The sequence below is a fragment of the Thunnus maccoyii genome, chromosome 22 (assembly GCF_910596095.1).
Source record: "Thunnus maccoyii chromosome 22, fThuMac1.1, whole genome shotgun sequence".
NCBI classification, from domain to species: Eukaryota; Metazoa; Chordata; class Actinopteri; order Scombriformes; family Scombridae; genus Thunnus; species Thunnus maccoyii.
The window spans coordinates 14880472-14892791 of NC_056554.1; the positions used below are offsets into that span (position 1 = coordinate 14880472).

The window sequence follows — 12320 nt, forward strand, 5'->3', positions numbered from 1 at the left end:
TTGTTATTGAGATAAACATGACTATGATTTATTGGAATATACAGTATATATTAAGCCTTACTGTAAAGTAATATAATGAGATTTTACTCCAGAATCTGTTAAGTCTGCAAGTGTAATGTTTATTTATTGCAATAATATATAGATAATGTAGATGTTATACCTCTTATATTGCAAAAATTACCGATTGATAGTCTCTGAAGAGAGACTGTTACAGAATGTGGCTGAATTTGTGAACTTTAATCACATTTTCAACAATATAAGCTTCATTTTTTCCTCTATTTTGACATTTAAGTACATTATCAGTTTCTGCAGTGACCCAAAGTAAGAAACTAAAGCACTCAAGTTTCTCCTCATAAAAACATCAGCTACGTGCTTGAGATTTAAAAGTAAAATTAATGTACAGTACAGAAGAGCATTCACCCAAGACAGTGAATATATTACGAATAATGAGACTGTCAGTATGCGCTTAAAGGGAGTTGACATAATCTCCACTCTTCCATAAGGAATCATAAAGCTGAGATAACAGTAAATAGTAAACTGTGTGACAGGAGGACTCCTCACCTTTAGTCATCATGAATCACTAACCATCTGCTTCTCAAGGTTGTTGTTGGGTGTAGCGCATGTGAGTGAGTATGTGTGAGTGTGTGTGTGGGAGACAGAGAAAAGTGGGATAAAGGCCTGTGAAAAGGGGAAACTGAATCACTGTCGTTATCACAGCCTCCCACATTTACATCTTTCTGCTTTTGCGTAACCATGACAGCAGACAAACTGCAGTATTTAGTTGCTGAAGTGTCTTATTTTATCTCCATCAGGAGTCCAACCAAATGAGGTACATAGCAAAGTTTCAAGCAAAGAGTTTCCTCTTAAAAGCCTTTCACAAAGCTGCTGGGAGCTGAGCAACTCGGAATTACCAAGCTGTCACCGCAGCAACAGGTTTACCCTGTTCCTATGGTGACAACATATTTATTTCATGTTTCATCAAAATAAGTTGCTCGCTATTATTTACTATGCACTGTGTCTACAGTAATGGATTGTCTGTCAGTAAATGTGAAATAATATTCATCAATACACAAGAGTGTGAAAAGGAACTACACTGGATTATATAAAATTAGATTAAATGAGATTAGGTTAAAAAAATCTAAACTGATTTTAATTAATATTTAAATCAAATTATGAAATAAATTGAATTAAATATGAATAATATTGAACTAGATTCATTTAAATGAAAGTCAATTAAATTAAATGTTAGATTGAATTACATTAAATTAGTTTAATTCAAATTAAATTTCAAATGAATTCAATTTTTTTTAGAATTAAATTCATTAATATGATTTAAATAATAATAATAATAAATAAGTTAAATTAAATTAAAAATGTAATCAAGAATTTAATTAAAAATCAAATTAATTTAATTATAATATAAAATTTAAAAAATGTAATTAAGAATTTAAATTAAAAATTAAATCATATTATTAATTTTATTATAAATAAGATAAAATGAAAATTCAATTTATAACATGGCTAATAAAACAGAAGGGCTGGATTTAAAAAAAAAAAAAAAAAAAAAAAAAATCGATCTTCCGATTCAAATCGATCTTCCGATTCAAATCGATCGTCATTTGAGTGATACAATATCAATTCATAAAATCCCAGGATCAATCTTTTAATATTCGCCTTTTCCTGTGGATGTGTGAAGCTTTAACCCCGTTAGTCACAGCCAGACTTTGGTTCAACGACATCTAGCCACGTGAGAGACTAGTGAACCTCAAAAAAACATGGCAGGAGCTTCTCCACTGAAGGCACCGCTGTGCCTAAAAGGCAGATGTACGGTTGCGTATCAGACATAATATACAGATATAATCCTGACATGAACTAAACGTCATAACACACTTGTGTCCACATGACGCGAACCGTCTCTGCACCGCACCCTCTGCACTAAAGAAAGCACTTGTACTAATTTTGTCTGGTCACTCAATACTCGCTGACTGTAGAGTCTGTAGAGTTGCACTATATTGTGTTGACTGCTGTCGTGTGTTGGTCATCTCTCTACTAAAGGAATCTCTGTATGTATGCATGAATGTATATGTATGTATGTCCCTCGCATATCTCTTGAACCGTTAATCCGATGGACTCCACACTTGGTGGGTGTGTGGCTGGGGACCAAAGGGAGTGCAGTGTCGAATTTGATTTAATATTAATAAACATTGAATAAATATATTGTTGGTCATATTAAATAAAAAGTACATTAATGTAACTGCTTTGGGGTCAATTCTTACTGTAAACATTAATATTTTTAATAATGCACCAGATTAGAGGGTTCCTTGCACAATTTACAGCATTAAATATTTGAGAATCTCTTTCATATACAAGCAAAATTGGTATTGTAACTGAAATAGCCCAAACCGAATCCATATTGCATCAAATCCGAAATTAAATCGAATTGGGAAATGAGTGTCGATACCCAGCGCTAACAAACAAACACCATCTCAAAAAAATCCACACAGTTCTTTTTTTTTTTTTATAATTTCATTCAGTTTTATTACAAACAAAACAAAAGAAAGAAAAAAAGGAGATGCGTCATCCTTGACATGTTTTCACTGCCACTCATCATTTGATCGGCACCACTACATACACAGTGACACAAGATACCCAGAAATCAACACAAAATTCTGGAAAGAGGACGAAACTAAAAGTGGAAAAAGAACTAAGTGCTTGTTTTTGACGCAAAACATTTTAGTTCGGGGGTTGCAAAACTTTTGTATGAAACATAATTTTTAAAAACGGACTATTTCCTGGGTAGATCAGTGTAAAATATCCAGGGTTTATGAGCTAAATTAACTCCTAGCTATCTTGTTTTGTTGTTTTTTTTTAAATTCTTAACTTAAAACGGACTAATCTGACGAGGATTTACAGGTTGACATCAGGTTCTTAATTCACTTTGATGACTTTACATTTGTTCAGCTATGTTAATTAAGGCGTTTTTTAATGATGCAGTGTATAAAATGGACTTCCAGCCTCTGATTTTCCAGATATTAACCGAGTACTTTTACTGGGGTTAGATAGTATACATTATCTTTTTGCTCGTGGAAGCATTTAGGGTTACATATGGCCTATGATCTATATATGTATATATCATTTGCAAGCCCCAAATCTAAAATGTAAGCAAGAAGAATGAGTTTTCTTGTAATATATCTACTTCTGAAGTTAGCTCAACTTCTTCGTTCTCTTGTAATTATAGGACAAACATTGCAAAGAGGTGCATCGTGTGTCGCACATACGGTATCATTTTTCATAGTTCCTTGTTACAAAAAAATGTCTCTTTTGGTAGAAGCTCTTTCTCGAATAGCAACAGCGAGAACAACAGCAACATCGACGACAACAATACTCATAAGTCGCGAGAGAGTAAAAACACAAGAGAACACGAATGAGCTGTTTAAATATGCAAAGTATATCACAGGAGTTTTGTAGAAAGAAATAGAAACTTGGAAAACATAAAACAGGAGAAAAGATTGATTGAGAGGAAGGGGGAAAAGGGAGAGGGGTGTTCAGGGTGATCGATAGGTTTTAATAACACTGACTTGCTTATGAAAGGTTATAAACATTCATAGGAGGTTTCTGAAAAATAGCGTTGTCGCGAGACCTTTTCTGGAACAAACGCCCCTCCCAAAAAAATACCTCAAAGCTGTACACAAACGTTAACCAACCGTCATCGGGACAGGAGGGATAGGATGGCGGCAAATACTTTATGTGGTCAAACAAGTCCTGAATATGAGTCTCACATCCCGCTGCGTGTGTTTATATGAACATGTACCATTGAAATAAGCGAAACAAAAGCTGGAGCTGTGCTTGGAGCTGCTCGGACTGACAAAATTGGGGTTTCAGCCTCTCTGAGAATTAGAAATGACTGTAGGCACAGCTTGATACCAAGTTTTTCTTTCTTCTTCTCTCTTTTTTTTTTATCCTTTCCACGAGACAGCATTATTGTGATTAGAGCATGCTTCAGGGGGCGGAGTGTGGCGGTAGAAATGAGTTTAATTTCACATGCAGCTTCCTGTCAAGAGTTTAAGGATCCGGGAAAGGAGGAGGAGGAGGAGGGATATATTGAGATCTAAAGGTTGTAGGATTGAGGTGAAGTGAGTGTTGTATGTGTGTGTGTGTGTGTGTTTAAAGTAAGTATCTATGTGTGTGTAGAGGTTAGAAGCATCCCTAGAGGAGGAGGCGGCCTGTGTGAAGAGGCCGTTTATGAGGAGTATAATGGTTTGAGGCAGACAAGAAAAGGTCACAAGAAGTTATGAGACAATATGGACTGTGTTTAGATGTATGTGTGTGTGAGTGCGTAAGTGCGTTTATGTGTGTGTGTGTCCGTGGACAGTAAGTGCACATGTGCATGTGTGGTTGGGGAGTACCAGTCAGCGGAGTAAAAGTTTAGAAGACTTGTGTAGTGGAGACATGTACATTTCTTTCTGTGTGTGTGTGTCTGTGTGTGTCAACTGAAGCTACTACAATCACTAGTCAATAATAAGTCAATAAGTACACCCTCAGTCAGTCAGTAATTTTTAATACTGGATGTGTGGTTCAAAAAAAGGTGGCATTTTGACGAGCTTTTACCACCGAAACTCAACTTTCTTAGAGAGGAATTGGAGATACCTTTTGCAGCAGATGGGTTTCAGTGTGTGTGAGTGTGTATTTGTGCGTGTGTGTGTGCGTGTGTGTGTGCATGTAGTCTAGTCGTCGATACAGATGACCTCTCCGCTGCGCTGCTCCCGTCGGTTGACTAGCAGCTCGACTTCCCGCTCTTTCTTTACAGACATGGGAGGCCCGTTCAGAACTGCAGGGGGGGAAAACAGAGAGTTCGGGTTCAGTTCAGACGGTTAAAGTTATCACATTGGAATAAACTCAGTATAAAATAACAATTTAACACGTAAAATACCCCAAAATGTGTAGGTTTTTGTGACGGGTGTCTTCTTGAAGGCATTAACACTTTTTAGATACTTGTTGACATAAAATCCAGGTAAAATTGCCAAGCCCCTGCCAAGTTTATAGAACGTCTGCTTGATGTTTGTTCACCCTTGTACCCCGATGATGGTCGAAACCAGTAGGTCTTTATTGTCAGTAGCCATGTTGAATAAACGCTTTTTAACTTAATCCTTGAGTTTTTTTTATTCCTGCTCCACGCATGAGTGCCTGAAGTTTGTTTTTCCTTCTATGTGATGACCCTTTCCTTCAACCACCTGCGTTTTTCTTGAGTTTTATATGATAGATAGATAGATATGATGACAGTCCTTGAGCACACCACTACCTCTTCTTCACAACCAATCTGCTTTTTTTAAACAACTGTGGGAATGTTTTGAAAATGACAATGTGTAAGTCATGTAAATGATTTATTATCAATGGAAAAACACTTCATGTGTGTTTATCCTCTTCCTGAAAGCAAAAGAGCAATCTTTTACGGAGGTTCAGACTGGGGTAACAAGTAGTAAAGTCCTCTTTGTGACGTGAAACAATATTATTTATAGGAAATTTGGGTTTAGTTTGAAGAAACAACAACACCAAGAAAAACTACTGCTGATAAGAAGCCTGCCAATCATCTCTGTTTATGATCAGGTCGACCAAAGTATCATCATTAATTTTACAATACATTATAACATTCAAAATTACACCTTTAAATCATGGTGAACACACTGACTTTCTACGAGTAAACAAGATGTGCTTGATAATGCTTCGATAATCTTTTTAATGAGCAAACTTGCATAATACAGTACATCAATATATCATATTACATATACAGTATCATGTTTACAATAATGATAAAACCCCAGAATGCATAACTGTTTGACCTGGAGAAAGTGAGGCTGGCAATGAGTATAAGCACACATCCATTCTCTCTCTCTCTCTCTCACTCTCTCTCTCTCTCTCTCTCACACACACACACACACGACTGCACACATGCATGAAAATTAACTTCTTTCTACACGACTGCACAGCTGGCCAGCAAAGGGATCTGAGCTTCCCACATTTGAGCACTATCATGAATCTGCTCGGGGAGTGGAACGGCGAGTTTAGCGCTCCTTTCAAAACAAAGCCAGGAATAGACCAACAGCGCTCTTCTCTCACTCGCGCCACGGGGAAAGATAAACTGTCATAACACCCCTGTGTAGATCAAAGATGTGATAAGGAGCATATTGAGCTGAAGAGTTTCGTGGAGGGTGGGGAGGGGGGGGCGGAGGGGGGTACGACTGTGTGTATGTGTCTAGAATCAGAAGGGGGGACCACTTATGGGAAAACATATGGCATTTTGCCAATGGAGGCCAACACAAGGGATGCAGGGAAAGAAGAGAGACAGAGTCAGTAAGTGTGTATGCGAGTGTAGTGGGGCAGACAAAATCTGATAAGAAGCAAAACAAATCGAGGTAAAGACTGGGTGAAAGAGCAAAAGAAATATGGGTGCATGGCCAAAAAAACAACCAAAAAAAAATAAAAGAACCAGAAGAGAGAGAGAGAGAGAGAAGGGGGGGGGGGGATAGAGTATTCTGGAAAGGAAGGCGAAAAAAAGAAAAGGCCTGACCGATATGTCAACATGGCAAATATAACTGCAAGAAATTACAGTACAGAAATGCCAAAAAAATGTGTTTGAGTTCGTTTAAAGTTTCATCATTACATAGTTTGTCCACCAGAGGGCACCAACTGTAAAAATGTCCCGATCAGCGCATTTCTTGGTCATAATTCTTTGCACTAATTTAAGAGATTCTTATGCATTTATAATCAAAAAATAAGCTATTATATATATGTATTGATTTTTCTTAAATCCTTTATCTTTTTCATCAAATCAAACCCGTTTTTTTAAATAGTATTTATGGTCTGAAATTTTCAGCAATAGCTAATCTATTCAGTAATATATAGATTAGATTTTACTTTAAGTGGTGGAGTCCGCCTTTTCTGCACTGCATTCAAATTGCCTGCTTAACCACAGTAAATGATGCATGCATTTAATCCAGCATTACTGTAACTGTATTACTGTTTACTTTCTTAAAACTGTGTCAGATGTGTATTAATTTACATGAAATGTAATGTATTTATGTCCGTGGTTAATGCAGATTATAAAATTGGCAGATAAATGGTTTGTTCTTTTGTTGCATTTCTGATAAAATACCTGCTCAGTAAATGTTTGCTTTAGTGTTTTGAAGCACAAGCCGTTTGTTGCCAGCTGTTCACAGGTGTCGCCAAATCAACCGGGACTGAAATCTTAAAGATTATATCTTTAAATATTGACATCTGCACTGGCCTCACAACAGCCCTGCAGCGGACTCTAAAAAAGGCATATAAGGTAAAAAAAGAGCTATGAAGATAAAACGGGAGGAGGAATGAAACAAATAGCTTGTTATTATACCAGATAAAAGATTCCCTCTGTGACGTCCAACATTGTACATTTCACTCTGCTGCCAGATTTACTCTGTGATACTTCACCTCTGTCCAAATCCTCCTCTGTCTCTTCTTCATGCAAATCTCTTTCTTTCGCCAGCCTGCCTGCACCCTCACAGTAGCAGGAGACATTGTTAGACATAAACGTTTTCTAGTCCAAAATCATATTGGCAGTGAGTTATTTGTACTTACAGTAATATGATAAATCCAAGAGCACACACTTGGACATATCTCTAAGAATTCTTTAAACTCCTCTACAAGACTTAAAACTCTGGGGTTGCTCTAGATGAGGCATTTCAAGTCCAACAAAGCAATAAAAAACATTCCCGGCCAACATGTCAGCCCGAGTCTCTCCCCTGTGGGTCCTGCCTACTATCCGATAGAAGCAAGCACTGCCATCTTGGCAGAAAAGGCAGCATATTTGCTTGCTGAAAAGCTTTGCGTGAGTGTGTTGATGCCAAAACCTTTCATCAGGAACAACCTTGTGTCTCTGAACTGTCAACTGTGCAGGAACTTAAAAAGCACAGGCTTGATTTTAGAATTAAGAGTCGGTCCAACTGGGACTTGAAAAGTGCTTTCATAAATCCATGTGTTGCAGGAGTTTTTCAGTCGGTCGGAGGAGCAGAAAATCCTTCAACTGGAGGTAAAATCATCAGGTTCAAGTGACTTGCATGCATGTCTACGCTCCTCTGTGTGCATGCACATGTTTGTTATATTTTCTATTAAGGGCTGTTTATCATACCACAATACTTTATTTTTGGATTCTGATCATAATGTGCTTAAAGTACATAGTACTGAAAACTGTCAACTATTGGAAGTTGACATGGAAATACTTCATATTTTCAGTCTTAATTATGTATTCTTTGATCAGGTATTTCCTGATTTAAATGTGCATTTAAATGTGTTTTTTTTGGCACATCAAGCAGTAAACACAACACTGAGGCAAACAGTTGCCTATTTACACATCTATACATATCCAGCAGACACGGAGCAACACTAACATTCATTTTTAATTGTGTCTCTGGCTAGCTGACCAATGTAAGTCTGATATTCAGTCCAGTTTTGGTCTACACCAACTCCTGAGGAAATGTGTGGCTCTTTAGCTGCTAAATGCTCAACTATGTTCACCGGCTAGTCGCTAACTTTGCTAGGAAGGTAGCGTACAGTGGGTTTATTTGAGCTTTTTCACTGAAAACAGCTGCCTGCAGCTGGAAGGTTGATGAAAGCAGTGAAAATTAATTAACAAAGTAAAGTGATGGGGCGCAAAACCAAAACAATGAGCTGAAAGACGCTAACACGCTCTGTAGAGCTGAGGGAAACTGCAGAGTCGGAGGATTATTTTCTGTTGGTTCGTCACCTAGAGTGACATTTTTGATATTACACATAATGATTTGATCTATTGTTAACATCAAAATATTGATATGTGCAGCTTTAATTCTGCTATTTTTTAGACTATTTAAGGTAAATTCTTGTCTGGCTGCATTAAAACAAAATTAAAAACACTGATGCATTTGGGAAGTTTAGCTTATTTGTTAAATAGAAAAACTGGTTTTGTAGAAAAACTGTTTTCATATTCCTGAAAGTAAGTTATCCAAAAAAAGTATTGTTTTGGAATCAGTAAAAAAAACCCTCAGTTATTGTATTGGTGCCAATATCGAAATGTTTTTAACGATACCGAGCCCTAGTTTTGATAAAAATGGCAGTGCTACCACACACGCACGCGCACATACACACACACAAACACATGTACAAAAGAACACACATACAGAACAAAAACACACCTGTACACAGTATTTTTCAGTCTACACACATACAGTATATTCTCATTGCAGGCCACACTACTGCTGCACTTCACTGCCTTTATATCCCAGTCAGTATATTAGCTTAAAAATACTCAGAAAGAAAAGTACGGACTGTAACGGATGGTCCACTTTTCTTTTGTTCCACAAACGACAGGCAGTAGAGTTCATCCTGCTCCCTACAGTACTCAGGGATGTCACACTGATGTACAGCTCTACTGCACACATACACACACACTGAGCTGGAAAAACGATGACAGAGTCCAGAGTGTTTTATTTTCTGGGGGATCAGGGGACATTTTCCAGCGTGGAGTCCATCACGCTGTCACAATAAAGAAGCTCGACGAACGAGAAAATTTCTCCTTAGGCTTCAAAGTGAGTCTCCCTTTTTTTTTTTTTTTTCTTTCGATGACAGATTACAGTTTTTAACTTTGGAGAAGAGCTGCTCATAAATACTGATTTTTGCTGTGAGGAGGCATAAAAAAAAAAAACAGGAAATGTAAAAATTCTTCAATGGATGGATTTTCCCCTTTAAGTAACCCCCCACAAAAAAAAAGGTGCACTAGTAAATATGCTTTGTAATACAGTACATATCTCAATGCCAGCCCGTGAGATTGGGTCAGAGCAATGTTGCTACTGATTGAAAGTTGGACAAAGGCAACGTCTCAGGTTTTTATGTCTATGGTTCTTGCTTCTACGCGTGGCTGGGCTTAGGAATGCCAGGGCAACAGAGTCCAAGGGAAGTAGTGTTTTAAACTCAGGAAACTCTTTTCTTCATTCTCTTTTCCTTTTTTGTGAGTACGTCCCTTTCTATTTTCAGTTGGCATTTCGTCTGCTTGTGCTCAGCAGATAAATTAAGTTCTTTGCAGGTTTTCAGGTTGTGTGTGAGGTCCACAGTGTGTGTGTGTGTGTGTATATATATACATACATATATATATATGTATATATATGTATGTGTGTGTGAGACTGAGAAAGCGAGACGGAGGAGTGGAGGACTGTGGAGGAATGAGGGAGTACAGGGTCAGAGTGAGGCGACAGGCTTGTTCAGGCAGTCAGCGGATGAAGAATTGATCCGGAGGGAAATCTTCTTGGCACAGAAGGAGAAACAGAAAAAGAAAGAAATCTGTCTGAGGAATAAAGAAAAAAATCCTCTTTTGTTGAATTTCTCTCTGAATTCCTGAAAACCTGTGATTGCATTAACATACTCCCCCCCCCTTTTTTTCGTTTTGCTTGAGGATTTCTTTGTTCCAGACAGGTCATCTCTCTTATTTCTGTCTTTTGCCTCATTTCCCCCCCCACGCATCATTAGTGCTTGATCTCAAGGCCAGTTTTTCACCTCTCCCTACTTATTTTGGACATTTCTCCCCCCTTCTCTCTCTCTCTTTCTGCAGTTGATTGCTTGTTTTCTTTTATGGATCAAAGTGCTTGCCACATCTTTCTTGCCTCCCGTCTTTGTTCGATCTATCCAGTGAGTTTTACTTCGGCATTCTCCACTCTCCTCTCTGCTCTGCTTGGGTTTCTGTCTCCCTTTATATTCCTCACATTCCAGCAGTGTCAAAGTGCTCTCTCCTTCGGTCCTTCTTGGACTTTACTTCGTCTCTCCTTTTCAGCTTTCACTGTCTTTTTTTTTTCAGTCTCTATTTTTGTTACATTCCAGGATTGTGCATGTTTTATCCAAATGTCCGGTGAGTCTCCACCCCCCCACTTCAGGGTTTCTTTGGTCGCCCATTGCGCGGCAGGTTCTCCACGGTGTTGCTGAGCCGGTACTTGACGATGATGCTGTGCACCGTGGACTTGGGCATCCTCAGCTCCAGGCCGATGGCCCCCTCTGACTTGCCGTCCTTCCAGAGGTCCACCACTCTCTGTCTCTGCCCCACATCGTGCTCCTTGGTCTTCTGGCAAACGCCGGCAGCGGTTGGCCCTCCAGCAGCTCCCCCAGCAGCTCCCCCGGTGGCCCCAGCAGCGGCGGCGGCTTCTGTGGGGGCAGACAAGCGGCAGACTGTAGTGGAGACTTGGAGAGGGGGAGCAGGATAATGTGACAGTTTACTGATCCCTGTAGGGAATTCTCTTTAAGTCTGCCTCCCTCCTCTGCAAGGAGGTCAGAGGTCAGGGGGGAGCTACTGGAGCTGGTGGGTGGGGGGGGGGAATGGGGGGGGTTCAGCGTCCTGCTCAAGGACACTTCAGCAGGGCAGGTGCTTGCAGACATGAGGGCTTGAGCCCATGTGCTCCACGTGAAGGGAATCTCCCTACTTTTATGCCACTAAAAGATGAAGTACTGTCTAGAGTGTGGGACTCCTTTTAGTGCAGATGTGTAGCTTCCTCATGCCTGTAATGATGGATGAAACAGGTTTTCCAAAATGCAATTCAAGGTATTGAGCAAATGCTGAGAAATCACCATGTGTTGCAGCACAAAACAGTCCTTCACTGGAGCCTTTGGTGCATCATCGCATTTTGTTTTGAGGTTCACAGAGTGCAGCTAAAGTAGTAGATGTGTAGTTAAAAAGTGCCACGGCAGACATGCATATTTTTGGACATGTTTTGTGTACTCAAGTGAGGCGGTGAGATTGGAGCTTCTCTCAGGAGAGGGCTATTAAAAACGAGGGGAGCTCGAAGGTCGCCAAATCAGAGGATTTTGTTGTTTTAACTCCGTCCATTCCTCCTGCTCACTTTTTCCCCTCTATGGCTGAGTCTAAAAAGGTCAGGAACCAGCGCGACCCCAATCAAGACCACAAATGTGGCCTCATTTGCTGCATGCTTGTGCCCTGCCAGAGTTCAGGGTGTTCAGACTGCACTCGGAGCGGCTCGGCCTGTGTTCACCTCAGCTGCTCGCTTCGAGGCCCCCGCAAGCGCACCCACGGGGCAACACAACTCGTGCGCGACTATTTCTGAACAGCCAGCGTTTCGGCCCAGCCCTCCCGCCGGTTCACAAGTCACAACACAACGTTTACACAACCAAACTGCTTCTGCGGTTTCTGCCCCTCTCAAAATACCTTGGTACAAAGTCCGAATGTTTTCTTGGCATGACCAGATTCAGACAGGCTGAGCATAATGACATTTTCAGAGATAGGCCCTGGCTCTCTGAAATGCAATGCCTTTGACAGA

The 12320-nt window shown here is 39.7% G+C and overlaps 1 protein-coding gene across 3 annotated transcripts in view; it reads right to left on the minus strand.

The window, feature by feature from the left end:
* Positions 1–2518: 2518 nt before the first annotated feature.
* chd3 (chromodomain helicase DNA binding protein 3) overlaps positions 2519–12320 on the minus strand; it is a 44242-nt gene continuing 34440 nt past the window's right edge. For 2 of the 3 annotated variants that reach the window (XM_042401284.1, XM_042401281.1), the window contains exon 40: positions 10925–11193. In XM_042401284.1, the coding sequence (XP_042257218.1) occupies positions 10925–11193 (269 nt within the window). Of the gene's footprint in view, positions 4829–10924; positions 11194–12320 lie in introns of those variants that run through there. The other variant, XM_042401285.1, reaches the window with a different exon arrangement.